This window comes from Vombatus ursinus, unplaced genomic scaffold, assembly GCF_900497805.2.
Source record: "Vombatus ursinus unplaced genomic scaffold, bare-nosed wombat genome assembly UNPS02008996.1, whole genome shotgun sequence".
NCBI lineage: Eukaryota > Metazoa > Chordata > Mammalia > Diprotodontia > Vombatidae > Vombatus > Vombatus ursinus.
Genome location: NW_020948774.1, coordinates 11,229,516 through 11,246,800, shown reverse-complemented (window position 1 = coordinate 11,246,800; position 17,285 = coordinate 11,229,516). Strand labels below are relative to the sequence as shown.

The following is a 17,285-nucleotide window of genomic DNA, read 5'->3' as shown; positions in this document are numbered from 1 at the left end:
CTTCCACGGCCTAAGACCAATTCATATTTTTCCTGGACACTTTGGATGTAGGAGCTTTGAGTCTGTTGTCTTCTGATTGTATGTTTTGATCTTCTTTGTCACCAAAGAAAGATTTTATGGTCTGAGTTTTTTCCTGCTGTTTGCTCATTTTCCTAGCCAATTACTTAATTTTTTAACTCTTTGTTAAGGTAGGTCTCTGCTTCTAGTGTGGAGGGTGTACTTTTCCCAAGCTTTGGGTGTTTTATGCAGCTGTTTTCAGAGATACTTTTAGGGACCTGTAAGTTTTCAGTTCTAAGGTGGTATGATCTAAGGAGAGGTGTTTACTCCTTTCCTGGCCTGTGCTCTGGTATGTGAATGACCACAAGCATTCTTTTCTGCCCTGGAATTGTGAAGAGGGTTCCCTCTCCATTGCTTCCACAAGCTCTGCTATGCCAGTGCTCCTCCTTGACCCAGAACTGAGACTCAGATCCAAGTATGGGCAAAACAACAAAATCCTGCCTCTGTGCCAGCTCTGGAAACAGCTGTTGCCCCCACAGACACCATCATGTGGCTGTGTGTGTGGGGGTGGGGTGATGCGCTCCTCTCTCACCCAGGTCCAACAGACCTTTCCTATTGACCTTCTAAGTGGTCTCTGGCATTTGTGGGTTGAGAAGTCTGGAAACTGCCATGGCTGCTAGTGATTCACTCCCCTGAGGCCTGCTGTAGGTTTGCTGGGGCCCGGTCGGTGCTGGTGCAGTTTGTGCTGGTGCTGTGTTCCTCTCAGGCTGGTGCAACAGACCTTTCCTGTTGATGTTCTAGGTTGTCTTAGGCTGGAAATTTGTATCATTCTGCCTTTTTGTGGGTTCTGATGCTCTGGAATTTGTTTAGAGTCATCTTTTACAGGTATTTGGAGGGGTTTGGGGGAGAGCTCAAGTCAGTCTCTGCTTTTACTCTGCCCTCTTGGTTCCACCCTAGGGCATATTAGCCTTTGAAGAAAATTTTTTTTTCATAAAAGCTAATTTAACTGTTAGTAGCTAAATGAAAGAGGTATGCGGGGAATCTCCCCTACAGTTGGGGGAACTGGAACAATTAATGGAAGCTAGAATCACTTGCAGACAGCCCAGACACTTTCATATCCTCTTAAAGGAACCAGAGAACTCTGTGGGAGGGGTGGGTGAAATGTAATATACCTGGCCTTCAGGCAGAGGGATACTCAGGGTAGTCAGTGTTACATTATATGACTTATATGTGTACCTAGTTGTTTTCATGTTGTTTCTTTCATTAGAAAATGAGCTCCTTGAGAGCAGAACTTAGGGCTAAGTTATTTTCTGCAAGGTAGGGAGAGGTACAGAGAGGGTAGTTGCTAGGAGGAAGGCCACCCTTCAAGCTATCCCTAGTAGGCAAAGCTTGATGTGGCTTGGAAGGATTTAGACTGCGGCCTTTTCTGTTGGGTAAGGGAAATGAGGAGAATTAGTCAAATGGCTTCCAAGTGATGCTTAGTGGCATGTATATATATAAATACATAATTAATAGTATATGTTTATAATTATAAATAAGTCAATGTATATATTTAGGAATTCATCCTTTTTTTTTTTAACTGATAGGGATGAATAATCAAAAACATTTCCAGACCATTAGTCTAGATGAGATCTCTCCATTTCAAGGACAGTATGATAAAAAAAAATTGTCTCCGTTGTATTTGTTTTTCCCTCCAGTTTTTATTCTTTATGCATATTTCCTTGCTTAGTCTGGTAGGCTCTCAAAAACATCTGCTAAATGACATGTAAATCAACATCATTCTCTGTCTACTTAATGCTTAAATTCTGCCAATTTACAACCCTGAGTCACACAAGAGGGTGAGAGATTCTTCAGAGAATTAAAAGCAAAATAACTGCTACCTTGCTGTTCATTTTAAAGATTTGCAGCAGATAATCATAAAAATGGACAATCCTAGTAGATTGTTTTCTAGTGAAGAACTGTTGTTGTTTTTTTTCTTTTTAATAATAATAACTCATGTTAACAGTAAAGCTGTAATGAGAAATCACCTTGAGAGAAAACTGATACATGGGATGGATTTTACTGAGGTCATTCATGATAAAGTAGAGCAAGGAGGCACGTGCTGCCACTGGACGGTAATCTTCTCTGGCATCATTGATTTTTACTTCTGTTATCTTGGCTTCCTGAACCTGTTAAAAAAATTAAAAAGCATTTGTTTTATTTAGAATATTGCTCTTCTTTCTCAAATAAAGCCTTCCATATAAACAAACTGTAGAGTATTAACTTGCCTGGTGAAAAAGAAGTTTTAGGGAAGTATCTCACAAGAATCACCTCTATCCTCCAAATATTTCCTCTATGCATAAAAATAACATGAACTTATTTGAAAACATTAACAAAAATTATTAATACCTTCATAAACTGAACATGTAAAATAAAATATGAAATATCCATCACAAGTCATCAATTGTTATAATTATGTCTCTTTTAACTTTCCTTGTGTCCATTCATTTCTTTTTTTTTTTTTTTTTTGCTTTTTGGTGAGACAATCGGGGTTAAGTGACTTGCCCAGGGTCACACAGCTAGTAAGTATCAAGTGTCTGAGGCTGGATTTGAACTCAGGTCCTCCTGACTCCAAGGCTGGAGCTATATCCACTGCACCACCTTGCTGCCCCTTGTCCATTCATTTCTATATGTTTATAGGATTTTTTTCGGGGGAGTAATTCAATCAGTCTGAGGGAGCTCCCTGTGTGGAAATTCCCTCCAACAATGCAGATCAGCAACTCTCATGTAATTTACAGGCCCGGATAGTTTTTGGGGACACTGAGAGGTTAGTGACTTGCCCATAGTCACATAACTTCTTGTTGTTGGGCAGTTATTCAGCTGTGTCTGACTCTTCATGACCCCATGGACCATAGCACAGTAGGTCCTTTTATCCTCCACTATCTCTCAAAGTCTATTTAAGTTCATGTTCATTGTTTCCATGGTACTCTCTATCCATCTCATCCTCTGCTGTCCCCTTTTCTTTCTGCCTTCAATTTCCCCCAACATTAAGGTCTTTCCCAATAAGTCTTGTCTTCTCATCATGTGGCCTAAGTATTTAAGCTTCAGCTTCAGTATTTGACCTTCCAGTGAGTAGCCTGAATTAATTGTTTTAAGTATTAACACATTTGATCTACTTGCTGTCCAAGGAACTCTCATGAGTCTTCCCCAGCACCATGATTTGAAAGTGTGGATTCGGCAGTGTTCAGCTTTCCTGATAGTCTAAACTCTCACAGTCATACATTGCTACGGGAAAAACCATAGCTTTGACTATATGAACCTTTGTTGGCAAGGTGATGTCTCTGCTTTTTAGTATGTTGTCCAGATTTGCCATAACTTTCCTTCCAAGGAGCAAGCATCTTCTAATTTCAAGGCTGTAGTCATCATCTGCAGTGGTCTTTGAGCCCAAGAATATAAAACTTTGACATAGTTTCCATTTCTTCTCCCTCTGTTTGCTAGAAAGTGATGGAACCATTTGCCAAGATCTTAGTTTTTTTGATGTTTAGCTTCAAGTCAGCTTTTATACTCTCCTCTTCCACCCTAATGAAGAGGGTTCTTAATTTCTCTTCACTTTCTGCCATCAGAGTTGTATCATCTACATATCTGAGATTGTTGATATTTCTCCTGACAAACTTATTTCTGGCTTTTGATTCATCTAGCCTGGCATTTTTCATGATGTATTCTGTATAGAAGTTAAATAAATAAGTTGACAATATGCAGCCTTGTCTTACTCTTTTTCTAATCTTAAATCAATCAGATGTTCAATATAGTCACAGAATGATGTTAACTTACATTTTCATTTAATAAATGTTTTTGACAGCCTACTAGACTAAGCAAGGGAATATGCATAAAGAAGAAGAACTGGGGAAAACATGAACAGAATCTCTTTTCTGTTGGTTAAGGGAAATGAGGAGAATTCAATCAAATGTCTTCCAAGTGATGTCCAGTGGCATATATGTATATAAATAAATACTTAATATCAAAATAGTATATGCTAATAACTTATAAATAAGTCAATATACATATTTAGGGATTCACCTTTTTTTTTTTCACTGATAAGAATGAATAATCAAAAAGTTTCCATACCATTTACCTAAACCCACTCTCTCCATCTCAAGGATAGTATGAGAAAAAATTGTGCTTCTTGGCCTGCATACAGGTTCCTCAGGAGACAAATAAGATGATCTGGTACTCCATCTCTTTGAGGACTTGCCATATTTTGTTGTGATCCACACAGTCAAAGGCTTTAGTGTAGTCAATGAAGCAGAAGGAGATGTATTTCTGGAACTCTTTTGCTTTCTCCATAATCCAGCAAATGTTGGCAATTTGGTTTCTAATTTCTCTGCCTCTTTGCAAAGCAGCCTGTTTTTTTGGTAATTCTCAGTTCACATATTGCTGAAGCCTAGCTTGCAGAATCATAAATGTAACCTTGCTGGCATGTGAAAAGAGTGCAATTGTTTGGTAATTTGAACATTCTTTGGCATTGTACTTCTTTTTTAAAACTTTCTTTTTTAAAAATAATATTTTATTTTCCCCCAATTACATGTAAAAGCAACTTTTACATTCATTTAAAACTTTTTTAAGTTCCAAGTTCATTTCCTTCCTTCCTCTCTCAATGAGACAGTAAGTAATCTGATATGAATTATACATGTGCAATCATATGAAATATATTTCCTTATTAGTCACGTGAAAGAAGACACATACAAAAAAAAACACAGAAAAAATAAAGAAAGTAAAAAGCAGTATTCTTTGATCTCTATTAAGACCAGTTCTTTCTCTGGATGTGGATAGCATTTTTCAACATGAGTCCTTTGGAATTGTCTTGGATCATTGTATTGCTGAGAATAGATTCACAGTTGATCATCATACAATAATTCTATTACTGTGTACAATGTTCTCATGGTTCTACTCACTTCATTTTGTATCAGTTCATGTAAGTCTTTCCAGGTTTTTGTGAAATAATCCTGCCTTTCATTTCTTATAGCACAATAGTTTTCCATTATAATCAGATACAACTTATTCATCCATTCCCCAACTGATAGGCATTCCCTCTATTTCTAATTCTTTGACACCAAAAAAGAACTGGTAGAAATATTTTTGTACAAATAGGCCCTTTTCCTTTTTTAAAAAAAACTTTTGGTGATAGAGACCTAGTAATGGTAATTTTGGATCAAAGAGTGCACAATTCTATAGCCCTTTAGGCATAGATCCAAACTGCTCTCCAGAATTGTTGGATCAGTTCACAACTTCATTTTCCTTTTCTTTCATATTAGCCAATTTGATAAGTGTGAGGTGGTACCTCAGTTGTTTTAATTTGTATTTTCTAATAAATAGTGATTTAGAGCATTTTGTCATATGACTATAGATAGCTTTAATTTCTTTGTCTGAAAACTGCCTGTTCATCTCCTTTGATCATTTATCAATTGGGGAATGACTTGTATTCTTATACATTCAACTCAATTCTCTATATAGTTGAGAAATGAGGTTGTTATCAGAGATACTTGCTATAAAACTTTCCCCCTAGCTTCCTTCTAATCTTGGTTGCATTGGTTTTGTTTGCATAAAACCTTTTTAAATTTAATGTAATCAAAATTATCCATTTTACTTTTTGCAATGCTCTCTATCTCATGTCTGGTCACAAATTCTTCCTTCTCTGTAGAAATGACAGGTATAATATTCCTTGCTCTCCTAATTTGTTTGTGGTATCTACCTTTATGTTTAAATCACTTATTCATTTTAAACTTATGTTGCTATATGGTATAAGATGTTGGTCTACACCTAGTTTCTGCCATACTGTTTTCCAGTTTTCCCAGCATTTTTTGTCAAATAGTTAGTCCTTGTCCCAAAAGTTTGGGTCTTTGGATTTATTCAAACACTAGGCTACTATGGTCATTTACAACTGTGTAGTATAAAAATTAGTATGAACTTATTTTAAAACATTAATAAAATTATTAGTTTCATAAACTGAACATATGAAATATTCATCAAAAGCCATAAATTGTTATAAATATGTCCCTTTTAACTTTCATTCTCTTTATTGATCTCTATATATTTATGGGATTTTCTTTTCTTGGGGGTGGGGTCCAGTAATTCAATCAGTCTGAGGAAGCTTCTATTCTAATCTATTCTACTGATCCATCACTGTTTCTTGGCCAGTATCAGATTGTTTTGGTATGGGTAGGGGCATTGCCCTTCTTTAGGATTGAGGGATGTAAACTTAACTTTTCCAATCCAGTGGCCACTGTTGAGTTTTCCAAATTTGCTGGCATATTGAATACAACACTTTCACTGCATTATCTTTTAGGGTTTTAAAAAGCTCAGCTGGAATTCCATCACCTTCACTAGACTTATTGTTAGCAATGCTTCCTAAGGCCCACTTGACTTCTTCCTCCAGGATATCTGGCTCTGGATCAATAACTACATCATTGTGGCTATTGGTGATGTTAAAATCTTTCTTCTATAGTTCTTGAGTATATCCCTACCATCTCTTCTTAATCTCTTCTGCTACTGTTAAGTCCCTACCATTTTTGTCTTTTATCATGCCCATTTTTGCATGAAATTTTCCCTTGATAACTCTAATTTTCTTGAAGAGAGCTCTTGTCTTTCTCTTTCTATTTTTTCTTCTATTTTTTTTTTTGCATTGCTCTTTTAAGAAAACTTTCTTATATTTCCTTGCTGTTCTCTGAAATTCTGTATTCAGTCTGGGTATATCTTTCCCTTTCTTCTTTCCCCTTCCTTCTTTCCTCAGCTATTTGTAAAGCATTTTGCTTTCTCACTCTTTTTTTTCCTTTGGAATGTTTTTTGTTGCTATTTCCTATACAATATTGTGAACCATTGTCCATAGTTCTTCAGGCATTCTATCTACCAGATCTAATTCCTTATATCTATTAATTACTGCCACTTCATAGTCACAAGGGATATTATTTAGGTCATACTCATATGGTCTGATGGTTTTCCCTATTTTCTTCAATTTAAGTGTGAATTTTGCAATAAGAATCTCATAATCTGAGCCACAGTTAGCTCCAGGTCTTATTTTAACTGGCCATATGTAGCTTTTCCACCTTTGGTTGCAAAGTATATAATCAATCTGATTTCTATATTGACCATCTGGTCATGTCCATGTGTAGAGTATCCTTTGGGTTGCTGAAAAAGAGTGTTTGCTATGACCAATGAACTATCTTGACAAAACTCTATTAATCTATGCCTTGCTTCATTTTGTACTCTAAGGCCAAACTTGCCTATTATTCCAATTATCTTTTGATTTCCTAATTTAGCATTCTAATCCCTATGATGAATGTGAAATCTCTTTTTGGTGTTATTTCTAGAAGATATTGAAAGTTTTCATAGAACTGATCAACTTTGGCCTCTTCAGCATCAGTGGTTGGAGCATAAACTTGTGTTACTGTGATGTTGAAAGGTTTGTCTTAAATTCAAACAGATATCATTATGTCATTTTTGAGATTATACCCCAGTACTGCTTTTCTTACCTTTTTATTGACTATGAGGCTACTCCATTTCTTCCCAGGGATTCTTGAACACAGTAATACATGTAGTGAACACCTGAATGGTCACATAACTAGTATATGTCAGAGAAGGACCTGACCCCAGGTCTTCTTTACTCTAAGATCAGCTTTCTAGTCATCACACCATACTTCTTTTCTCTTCATGTCTTCATTTTACTTTATAAAGCTGTAACCAGTGTGTACAATGGACTTTGGTTTCTGGTGTCTTCACTTCTAATTGTTTCACAAAAGTTTTTTTTTTAATTCTTTATGTGGTTGATATGTATTAAATTGAGTCTACCTTTTAGGAGCTCTCTTCTTTCCAATTATACCTTTTTGATATCTTTAACAGCATTCCCATGCTCTTTCTTCCTTTGCTTCTGTCTATGTGGGAAAGGTGATCCTTCTTGCTAAGACCAACCACTCTTGATCCTATCGCTTTCTAGCTCTTCTGGGAAACTGCCCCTTCTGTCATCCTTTTTTCTTTCTAATCTTTAATTTCTCTTTAGCCATTTTCTCCTTTTCTTCTGTCTATAAACATGTCCAAATCCCACACATCTCCCCAAAACCCTTCCCTATCCCTTCAACCCATCAGGGTAAAAAACAAAACAAATCTATATGCATTGCCTCAAATTTCTCACATCACATTAATTTCTTAACCTCTTATACTCTGCTTATTGACCACATCACTTTATTGAAGTTGCTCTTTCCAAGACTATCACTGACTTCTTAATTATTAAATTCAATGGCCCTTTTCATTCTTTAATCTGCTTTACTGTATGAAGCTTTGGGCATTGATAATGACCTCCTTCTCTCTCTTTCTAATTGTCTGATCATTCCTCTTTGATCCCTTTTGCTATATAGTCATCCATATCCTGCCACTTTAGTAAAAAGGTATCATAGGATTCTGTCCTAGGCTCTCTTCCCTTCTATTCTCAGCACTCTCATAATATTTCACAAACTCCCATAGATGTAATCATGACTCCTAAATGTATATAGCAAGCTCAAGGAGGAAAGGAAGAAAGAAAAGAAGAAAGGAAGGAAGAAACAAAGAAAGAAAGAAAAAAGAAAGAGAAAAAGATCTAGCACAGCATTGGATATGCGCTTAATATTTTAACAATTTAATTCAACCCATGTATATTAAACACAGATGATGCAGAGGGTCATGAGCTATATATTGGCAGAGATATAAACTTCAGATAACATAAGACCCTTAATCTTATGAAGCATCCACTCTATTAGGGGAAAGTGACTTATATGTAAATAAATATGATGAAAAATAATGGGTATAATTGTCCTTGGGTGGTATAAGCAAAGAATTAGGGGTGTTCTGGGAGTAGAATGCTCATTATTGCTTAAAAGGTATTAGGAAAGTTTTCATTGAGAGGATGGCATTTGAGCTGTGTTTTAAAGGATGGATAGATTTCAATAGGACTTGTAGGTCAAAGGGTAGTGGCACAGAAGGATAGGTGTGAGGCAAAAAAGCCATGGATATAATGTAATAAATGTGCAGAAGAATGAATATCTCAGTTGCTATGAGCTTGGCTGCACAGACAATCTATTTAGCCTCCTGACCCTTTAAAAAAAAATCAGACTTCCACTTCCAGGAGCCAAGATGGCAGAGTAAGAAGTAAGTCACTCTCACCCTCCCTTATTGACCTCTGAAAGCCCAGGAAATATTGACCCAGGAAAAGCCCTGGAATAGCTGAGCCAGCAGAAAGACAGGGCACAGCAGACTTGTAGCCCAGGAAGCTTGGGGGATTAATGGGAAAGGCCCTTCTTGCTATGGGGGAAGAGGAGTAGTACAGGATGAAAGATGTCCCAGCAAGCCAGTGGCAAGCCCCACCTCAAACATACCAGGGGGAGATCCTGAGACCCAGGGTGGTGGAGTAGGCAAGTGCCAACACCAGGATACCACCCCCCATACCCCCGAGATCCTCAGTACAGGCAGGGGAACCAATAGACACCAGCTTAGAAAACCACCATGGGCAACGACATCCTCCAGCAGCCAAATCACCCAGTGTCTGAGCACAACTCTGGCAAGCACAACTCCAGGAGGCAAGGCTCCAGACTAACAGACATCCTTCAGCAGCAAAACAGCCCTGTGCAAGGCTCAGGTGAGCAGGAGCCAAACATCTGAGTGTAAGGCTTGGGTGAGCAGGAGAAGAAGCTTGGGTAAGTGCCCCCTGCATTCTAGAAGGACAGCTCAATTTTTTTTTTAAAGTCAAGAAATAGGCAAACATCATGAGCAAAAAGCAGAATTGGACAATGACCATAGATTCTTGTTATGGGGACAGAGAAGATCAAGGCACAAATCCAGAAGAGGACAACACTATCAATATACCCGCTTCTGAAACCTCAAAGAGGAATATGAACTGGTCTCAATCCAAAAAGCCTTCTTGGAAGAGCTCAAGAAGATTTTAAAAGTCAAATAAGAGAAGCAGAAGAAAAATTGGGAAAAGAAATGAGAGTTATGCAAGAGAAAGTCAATAGATTGGAAAAGGAAGGACAAAAACTAATGGCAGGAAACAAGTCCTTAAAAAATATAATTGGCCAAATGGAAAAAAAAAGTACACTGAAGAAAACAACTTAATAGAATTGACCAAATGAAAAAGGAGGCACAAAAACTCAATGAAGAGAAGAACTCCTTAAAAAGTAAAATGGGCCAAATGGAAAAAGAGGTACAAAATCTAAAAGAAGAAAACTGTTCATTAAAAATTAGAATGGGGCAAGTGGAAGCTAATCACTCTATGAGAGATCAAGAATCAGTCAAACAGAAACAAAAGAATGAAAAAAGAGAAGACAATGTAAAACACCTCATTGGTAAAACAACTGACCTGGAAAATTGATCCAGGAAAGACAATTTAAAAATTATTGGTCTACCTGAAAACCATGATGAAAAAAAGAGCCTGGACAGCATCTTACAAGATCCTCAAAGAAAACTGCCTTGAGGTCCTAGAACCAGAGGGTAAAATAGCCATAGAAAGAATCCACTGTTCACCTCCTGAAACAGATCCCAAATTGAAAATGCCAAGGAATATTGTAGCCAAATTCCAAAATTTCCAGGTCAAAGAGAAAACACTGCAAGCAGCCAGAAAGAACAATTTAAATACCATGGAACCATAGTCAGGATTACACAGGACCTTGCAGCTTCTACATTAAAATATCAGAGGGCATGGAATACAATATTCCGTAAGGCAAAGGAGATTGGATTACAACCAAGGATCAACTATCCAGCAAAAATGAGCATTATCTTTCAGGGGAGGAGAGAGATATTCAATGAAATAGGGAACTTCCAAACCTTCCTAATAAAAAGACCAGAGCTCAACAGAAAATTTGATCTTCAAATTTTCAAGACTCAAAAGAGAGACATAAAAAGGTAAAAGGGACATAAAGAAACAACAACACATTATTAATAAGGGTAAACTGTTTACATCCCTACAAGGGAAGATGATACTTGTAACTCTTGAGAACTGTACTGTTATTACACCATGTTAAAGGGCTATACATAGAGGGGGTGGGTATAAGTTGACTTTGATGTAATGATAAAAAAAATCTAATCAAGTGGGTTTAATGGATCCAAGTAAGTGGATTAATCTGACTTAACTAAGAATATGTCCTGAGAGAAAAGAAAAGGAGGAGGCAGACAAAGGTAATTTACATTACAGGAAAAGGCACAAAAACCTATTACAGTAGAGGGAAAGAAGGCAAGGAGATAAGCATTGTTGGAACCTTACTCTTATCAGATTTGGCTCAAAAAGAGGATAACATAATCAGTTAGGTATAGAAATCTAACTTGCCCTATAGTCAGTAGGAGGGAAAAGGGGAAGAAAAGGGAAGGGGCTAATAGAAGGGAGGCAGGACTGAGGGAGGCGGTGGTCAAAAGCAAAACACTAGTGAGAAGGGAAAGGGAGAAAGGAGAAAGAGACACATCAACAGGAGGAAAATAGGATGGAGAAAAACACACAGATAGTAATTATAACTGTGAATGTGAATGGGATGAACTCTCCCATAAAACAGAATTGGATAGCAGAATGCATTAAAAAATATAATCCTACAATATGTTGTTTACAAGAAACACATTCAAAACAGAGTGACACACACAGGGTAAAGTCAAAAGGCTGGAGTAGAATATATTATGCTTCAGCTAAAGTAAAAAAAGCAGAGATAGCAATCCTGATCTCAGACAAAGCAAAAGCAAAAATAGATCTTATCAAAAGAGATAAGGAAGGAAACTACATTCTGCTAAAAGGCACCACAGACAATGAAGTAATATCATTACTAAACATATATGCACCAAATGGTATAGCACCCACATTCTTAGAGGAGAAGTTCAGGGAGTTACAGGAAGAAATAGATAGCAAAACTATACTAGTGGGGGACTTCAACCTCCCTCTTTCAGAACTAGATAAATCTAACCACAAAATAAACAAGAAAGAAGTTAAAGAGATGAATAGAATATTAAAAAAAGTTAGGTATGGTAGACCTCTGGAGAAAATTGAATGGGGATAGAAAGAAATATATCATTTTCTTGGTGGTACATGGCACATACACACAAATTGACCATGTACTAGGGCATAAAAACTTCATAATCTAATACAGAAAGGCAGAAATATTAATTGCATCCTTTTCAGATCACGATGCAATAAAAATTATTTGTAATAAAGGGCCATGGAAAGACAGACTAAAAAAAACTGGTAACAAAATAGTCTAATCCTAAAAAATGAATGGGTCAAACAACAAGTCATAGAAACAATCAATAACTTCATCCAAGAGAATGGCAATAATGAGACAACACACCAAAACTTATGAGATGCAATGAAAGCAGTTTTTAGGGGAAGTTTTATAATTCTAAATGCTTACATGAATAAAATAGAGAAAGAAGAGATCAATGAATTGGGCATACAACTAAAAAAAACTAGAAAAAGAACAAATTAAAAATTCCCAATTAAACACCAAATTAGAAATTTTGAAAACCAAAGGAGAAATTAATAAAATTGAAATTAAGAAAATTATTGAACTAATAAATAAAACTGAGGGCTGATTTTGTGAAAAAAAACAAAACAAAACAAAACAAAACAATAAAATAGATAAACCTTTGGTTAATTTAATTAAAAAAAAAGAAAGAAGAAAACCAAATTACCAGTATCAAAAATGAAAAGGGTGAATCCACCACCAAGGAAGTGGAAATCAAAACAATAATTAGGAACTATTTTGCCAAACTGTATGCCAATACATTTGACAATATTAGTGAAATGGATGAATATTTACAAAAATATAAATTGCCCAGATTAACAGAAGAGGAAGTAACATACTTAAATAATCCCATCTCAGAAAAAGAAATTGAAGAATCCATTGATGAACTCCCTAGGAAAAAATCTCTAGGGCCAGATAGATTTACAAGTGAATTCTATCAAACATTTTAAGAAAAAATAATTCTAATACTATATAGACTATTTGGGAAAATAGGTGAAGTAGGAATCTTATCAAATTCTTTTTATGATACAAATATGGTGCTGATACCTAAGCCGGGAAGAGTCAAAACAGAGAAATTTATATACCAAATTCCCCATAGATGCGAAAATTTTAAAGAAAATATTAGCAAATAGATTATAGCATCTTATCACAAGAATAGTGCACTATGACCAGGTAGGATTTATACCAGGAATGCAGGGCTGGTTCAGTATTAGGAAAACTATCAGCATAATTGATCATATCAACAACAAAACTAACAGAAACCACATGATCATCTCAATAGATGCAGAAAAAGCTTTTGACAAAATACAACATCCATTCCCATTAAAAACACTAGAGAGCATAGGAATAAATGGAGTATTCCTTAAAATGATAAGTAGCATCTATCAAAAACCATTGGCAAGCATTATATGTAAAGGGGATAAGCTAGAAGCATTTCCAATAAGATTGGGGGTGAAACAAGGATGTCCATTATCACCATTGTTGTTCAATATCGTACTGGAAACATTAGCTTTAGCAATAAGAGAAGAAAAAGAAATTGAAGGCATTAGAATAGGTAAAGAAGAAACAAAGCTATCACTCTTTGCAGATGACATGATGTTATACTTAGAAAATCCCAGAGAATCAAGTAAAAAAATTACTTGAAATAATAAACAACTTTAGCAAAGTTGCAGGCTATAAAATAAACTCACATAAATCATCGGCATTTTTATATATTACCAACAAAGTCCAACAGCAAGGGATAGAAAGAGAAATTCCATTTAAAGTTACTGTAGACATAAAATATTTAGGAGTCTACCTACCGGAACAAACTCAGGAACTATATGAACACAATTACAAAACACTTTTCACACAAATAAAGTCAGATTTAAATAATTAGAAAAACATCAGTTTCTCATGGTTAGGCTGAGCTAACATGATAAAAATGACAATTCTACCTAAGCTAATTTACTTATTCAGTGCCATACCAACCAAACTACAAAAAAATTATTTTATAGAGCTAGAAAAAATAATAACAAGATTCATCTGGAATAACAAAAGGTCCAGAATATCAAGGGAACTAATGAAAAGAAATGCAAGGGAAATGCAGATCTTAAATTGTACAATAAAGCAGCAATCATCAAAACAGCTTGGTACTGGCTAAGAGATAGAGTGGTGGATCAATGGAATAGGTTAGGTATGCAAGACAGTAGTCAATGACCATATTAATCTACTATTTGATAAACCCAAAGACCCCAGCTTCTGGGATAAGAACTCACTCTTTGACAAAAATTGCTGGGAAAACTAGAAAAGAGTATGGCAAAAACTAGGCATAGACCAAAATCTTACACCATATACCAAAATAAAGTCCAAATGTGTTCATGATTTAGATATAAAGGCTAATACTGTAAGCAAACTGGGAGAGCAAGAAATATCAGATTTATGGAGAAAAGAAAAATTTATGACCAAACAGGAGATAGAGAACCTTACGAAATGCAAAATGGATAACTTTGATTACATTAAATTGAAAAGTTTTTGCACAAAGCCAGTGCAACCAAGATTAGAAGGAAAGTAGAAAATTGGGAAAGAATTTTTACAACTAGTGTCTCTGATAAGGGCCTCATTTCTAAAACATATTAAGAATTAAGTCAAATTTAAAAGAATACAAGTCATTCCCCAATTGATAAATGGTCAAAGGATATGAACAGGCAGTTCTCAGATGAAGAAATTAAAGCCATCTATAGTCATATGAAAAAATGCTCTAAATCACTATTGATTAGAGAAATGCAAATGAAAACAACTCTGAGGAACTACATCATACCTATCAGATTGGCCAACATGACAAAACAGTAAAATGATAAATGTTGGAGAAGATGTGGGAAAATGGAACACTAATTCATTGTTGGTGGAGTTGTGAAATGATCCAACCATTCTGGAGAGAAATTTGGAACTATGCCCAAAGAGCTATAAAATTGTGCATACTCTCTGACCCAGCATTACCACTTCTAGGGCTGTATCCCAAAGAGATCATACACATGGGAAAAGGACCCACACATTCAAAAATATTTACAGCAGCTCTTTTCGTGGTGGCAAAGAAGTGGAAATTGAGAGGATACCCATCAGTTGGGGAATGGCTGAACAAATTGTGGTATATGAATGTAATGGAATAATATTGTGCTATAAGAAATGATGAGTAGGCAGACTTCAGAAAAACCTGGAAAGACTTGTATGGTCTGATGCTGAGAGAACTGAGCAGAATCAGGAGAACGTTGTACACAGGAACAGCCACATTGTGTGATGACTGACTTTGATAGACTTAGCTCTTCTCAGCAATGCAAGGACCTAAGACAACTCCAAAAGACTCATGATGGAAATGGTTATCCACATCCAAAGAAAGAACTATGGAGTCTGAATGCAGATGGAAATATACTATTTGCTCTCCTTTTCTTTTGTTGTTTCATTTTATTGCTTTATTCTCTGGTTTTTCCCATTAGTTCTAATTGTTCTTTACATCATGACTAATGGGAAAATATGCTTAATATGAATATATAAGTGGAGCTTATATCAGATTGCATGCCATCTTGGGGAAGGAGGAAAAGAAGGAAGGGGAGAAAACTTAAAACTCAAAATCTTATGGAAGGGAACGTTAAAAACTAAAAATAAATAAATTAATTATAGAAAAAGTAAACATGAAAGGGAAAAAAATAAAATGGGGATAATAATACCTCAAATACTTACTCCACAGTTTTTTGGGAGGCTCAGATGTGCTAATAAACGCAAAGCATTTTGGGAACTTTAAAAAAAAATCAGGCTGGGCATGGTAGCACAGTCTTGTGGTCCCTGGTGCTGGGGGAGGCTAAGGCTAGTGGATGATTTGAATTCTGGAGTTCTGAGCTGCAGTAGGGCTAAAGCTGACTGTGTGTACACACTAGGTCCAGAACCAATCTCGTGATCTCCTAGAGAATGGTATCATAAAGAAGGCTGAACCAGCCCTGGTTGGAAAAAAAGAGAAGGTTAAGCTTCTAAGACAATCAATATTGAGATTGGGCCTGTGAGTACCTAGGGAAAGATAGGGTGACCTATTCTCTAAGACTTCTTCTTTTTTGCCAGTGAATTTTTACCTTTTTCTGAATTTCTGCAGCTGTCTGTTTGGTGATCTCTAAGTTTTCTACTAAGGCTGTATCTCCCAGGAAGTTCCCAGATGCAGAGGAGAGGCGAGACAGCAAGTTGTCTTCCAAGGTTTTCAGGGTGATCTTGAACATATTCTGTTGCTTTGTCAGATCTGACTGCAAATGTTAAAATGAGATGAAGACAATTACAAGTCCAGAACTTTTTATATATGAGAAATTCTCACTTAATGTTTCTTGTCAGATTTTTAATTCCACAGTGAAAGGATAATATAGTAGTATAAAGTCATCAGTTAACCTTTTCTGAATCTCCTGGCCTATGATTTTACCCTTAGTCAATAAGAATGACCTTCTTGCAGAAGGCAACAGCTTCATCACTATGATTTTTAATTGATTGTTTTCAGTTAATATGCATTTGTTTTCACTTCCTCCCACCTCTTTCCACTCAACCTCCTCACAAAGAAACAAAGAAAAACAAGATCCTTGTAATGAATATACAGTCAAGAAAAAAAAATCCCCACATTGTCCATATTCACAAACAAGTTTCATTCTGCATCTTGATTCCATTATTTCTTTGTTGGGAAATAGGAAGGAAGAAAGGAAGGAAATAAGCATTTTCCTTACTATGTGCCAGGCACTGTGCTAAGCACTTTACAAATATTATCTCATTTGATTCTCACAATAACTCTGGGAGGTAGATATCATTATTATTCTTGTTTTGTTGTTGTTGTTGTTCAGTTGTTTCAGTTGTGTCTGATTCTCCATGACTCCATTTGGGATTTCTTGGCAAAGATATTGGAGTGGTTTGCCTTTTCCTTCTACAACTCATTTTACAGTTGGGGAAACTCAGGTATAGAGGTTAAGTGGCTACCCAGGGTCTCATAATTATTAAGTGTCTGAGGCCAGATTTGAATCAGGTCTTCCTGACTCCAGGTCCAGTGCTCTATCAACTATGCCACCTATCTGTCTTCAGGACATTTGCTTTGGTTATTAATTGAATTCTCTTTTAAACATTAAATACCTCATGTGCAAGGCACTCTGATAAATCTTCGGATACAAAGATGAAAAAATTAAACAGTTTTTACCTCTAAGAAGTTGACATTAATAAATAGTTCACATTTCAAATAATTTTATTATTTAAGATAGATTTCCTCATAATTCTGAAAGGCAGGTTGCACAAAGATCA

General features: G+C 36.0%; 1 protein-coding gene across 1 annotated transcript in view; it reads right to left on the bottom strand.

Annotated features, from left to right (window-relative positions):
- The window catches only part of DNAH9 (dynein axonemal heavy chain 9), a 466,635-nt gene that overhangs the window by 91,610 nt on the left and 357,740 nt on the right, over positions 1 to 17,285 (bottom strand). The window contains exons 57-58 of the mRNA XM_027850079.1: positions 16,094 to 16,258; positions 2,025 to 2,165 (exon numbers count right to left, since the gene is read on the bottom strand). Coding sequence (XP_027705880.1) covers positions 2,025 to 2,165; positions 16,094 to 16,258 — 306 coding nt within the window. The remainder of the gene's footprint in view (positions 1 to 2,024; positions 2,166 to 16,093; positions 16,259 to 17,285) is intronic.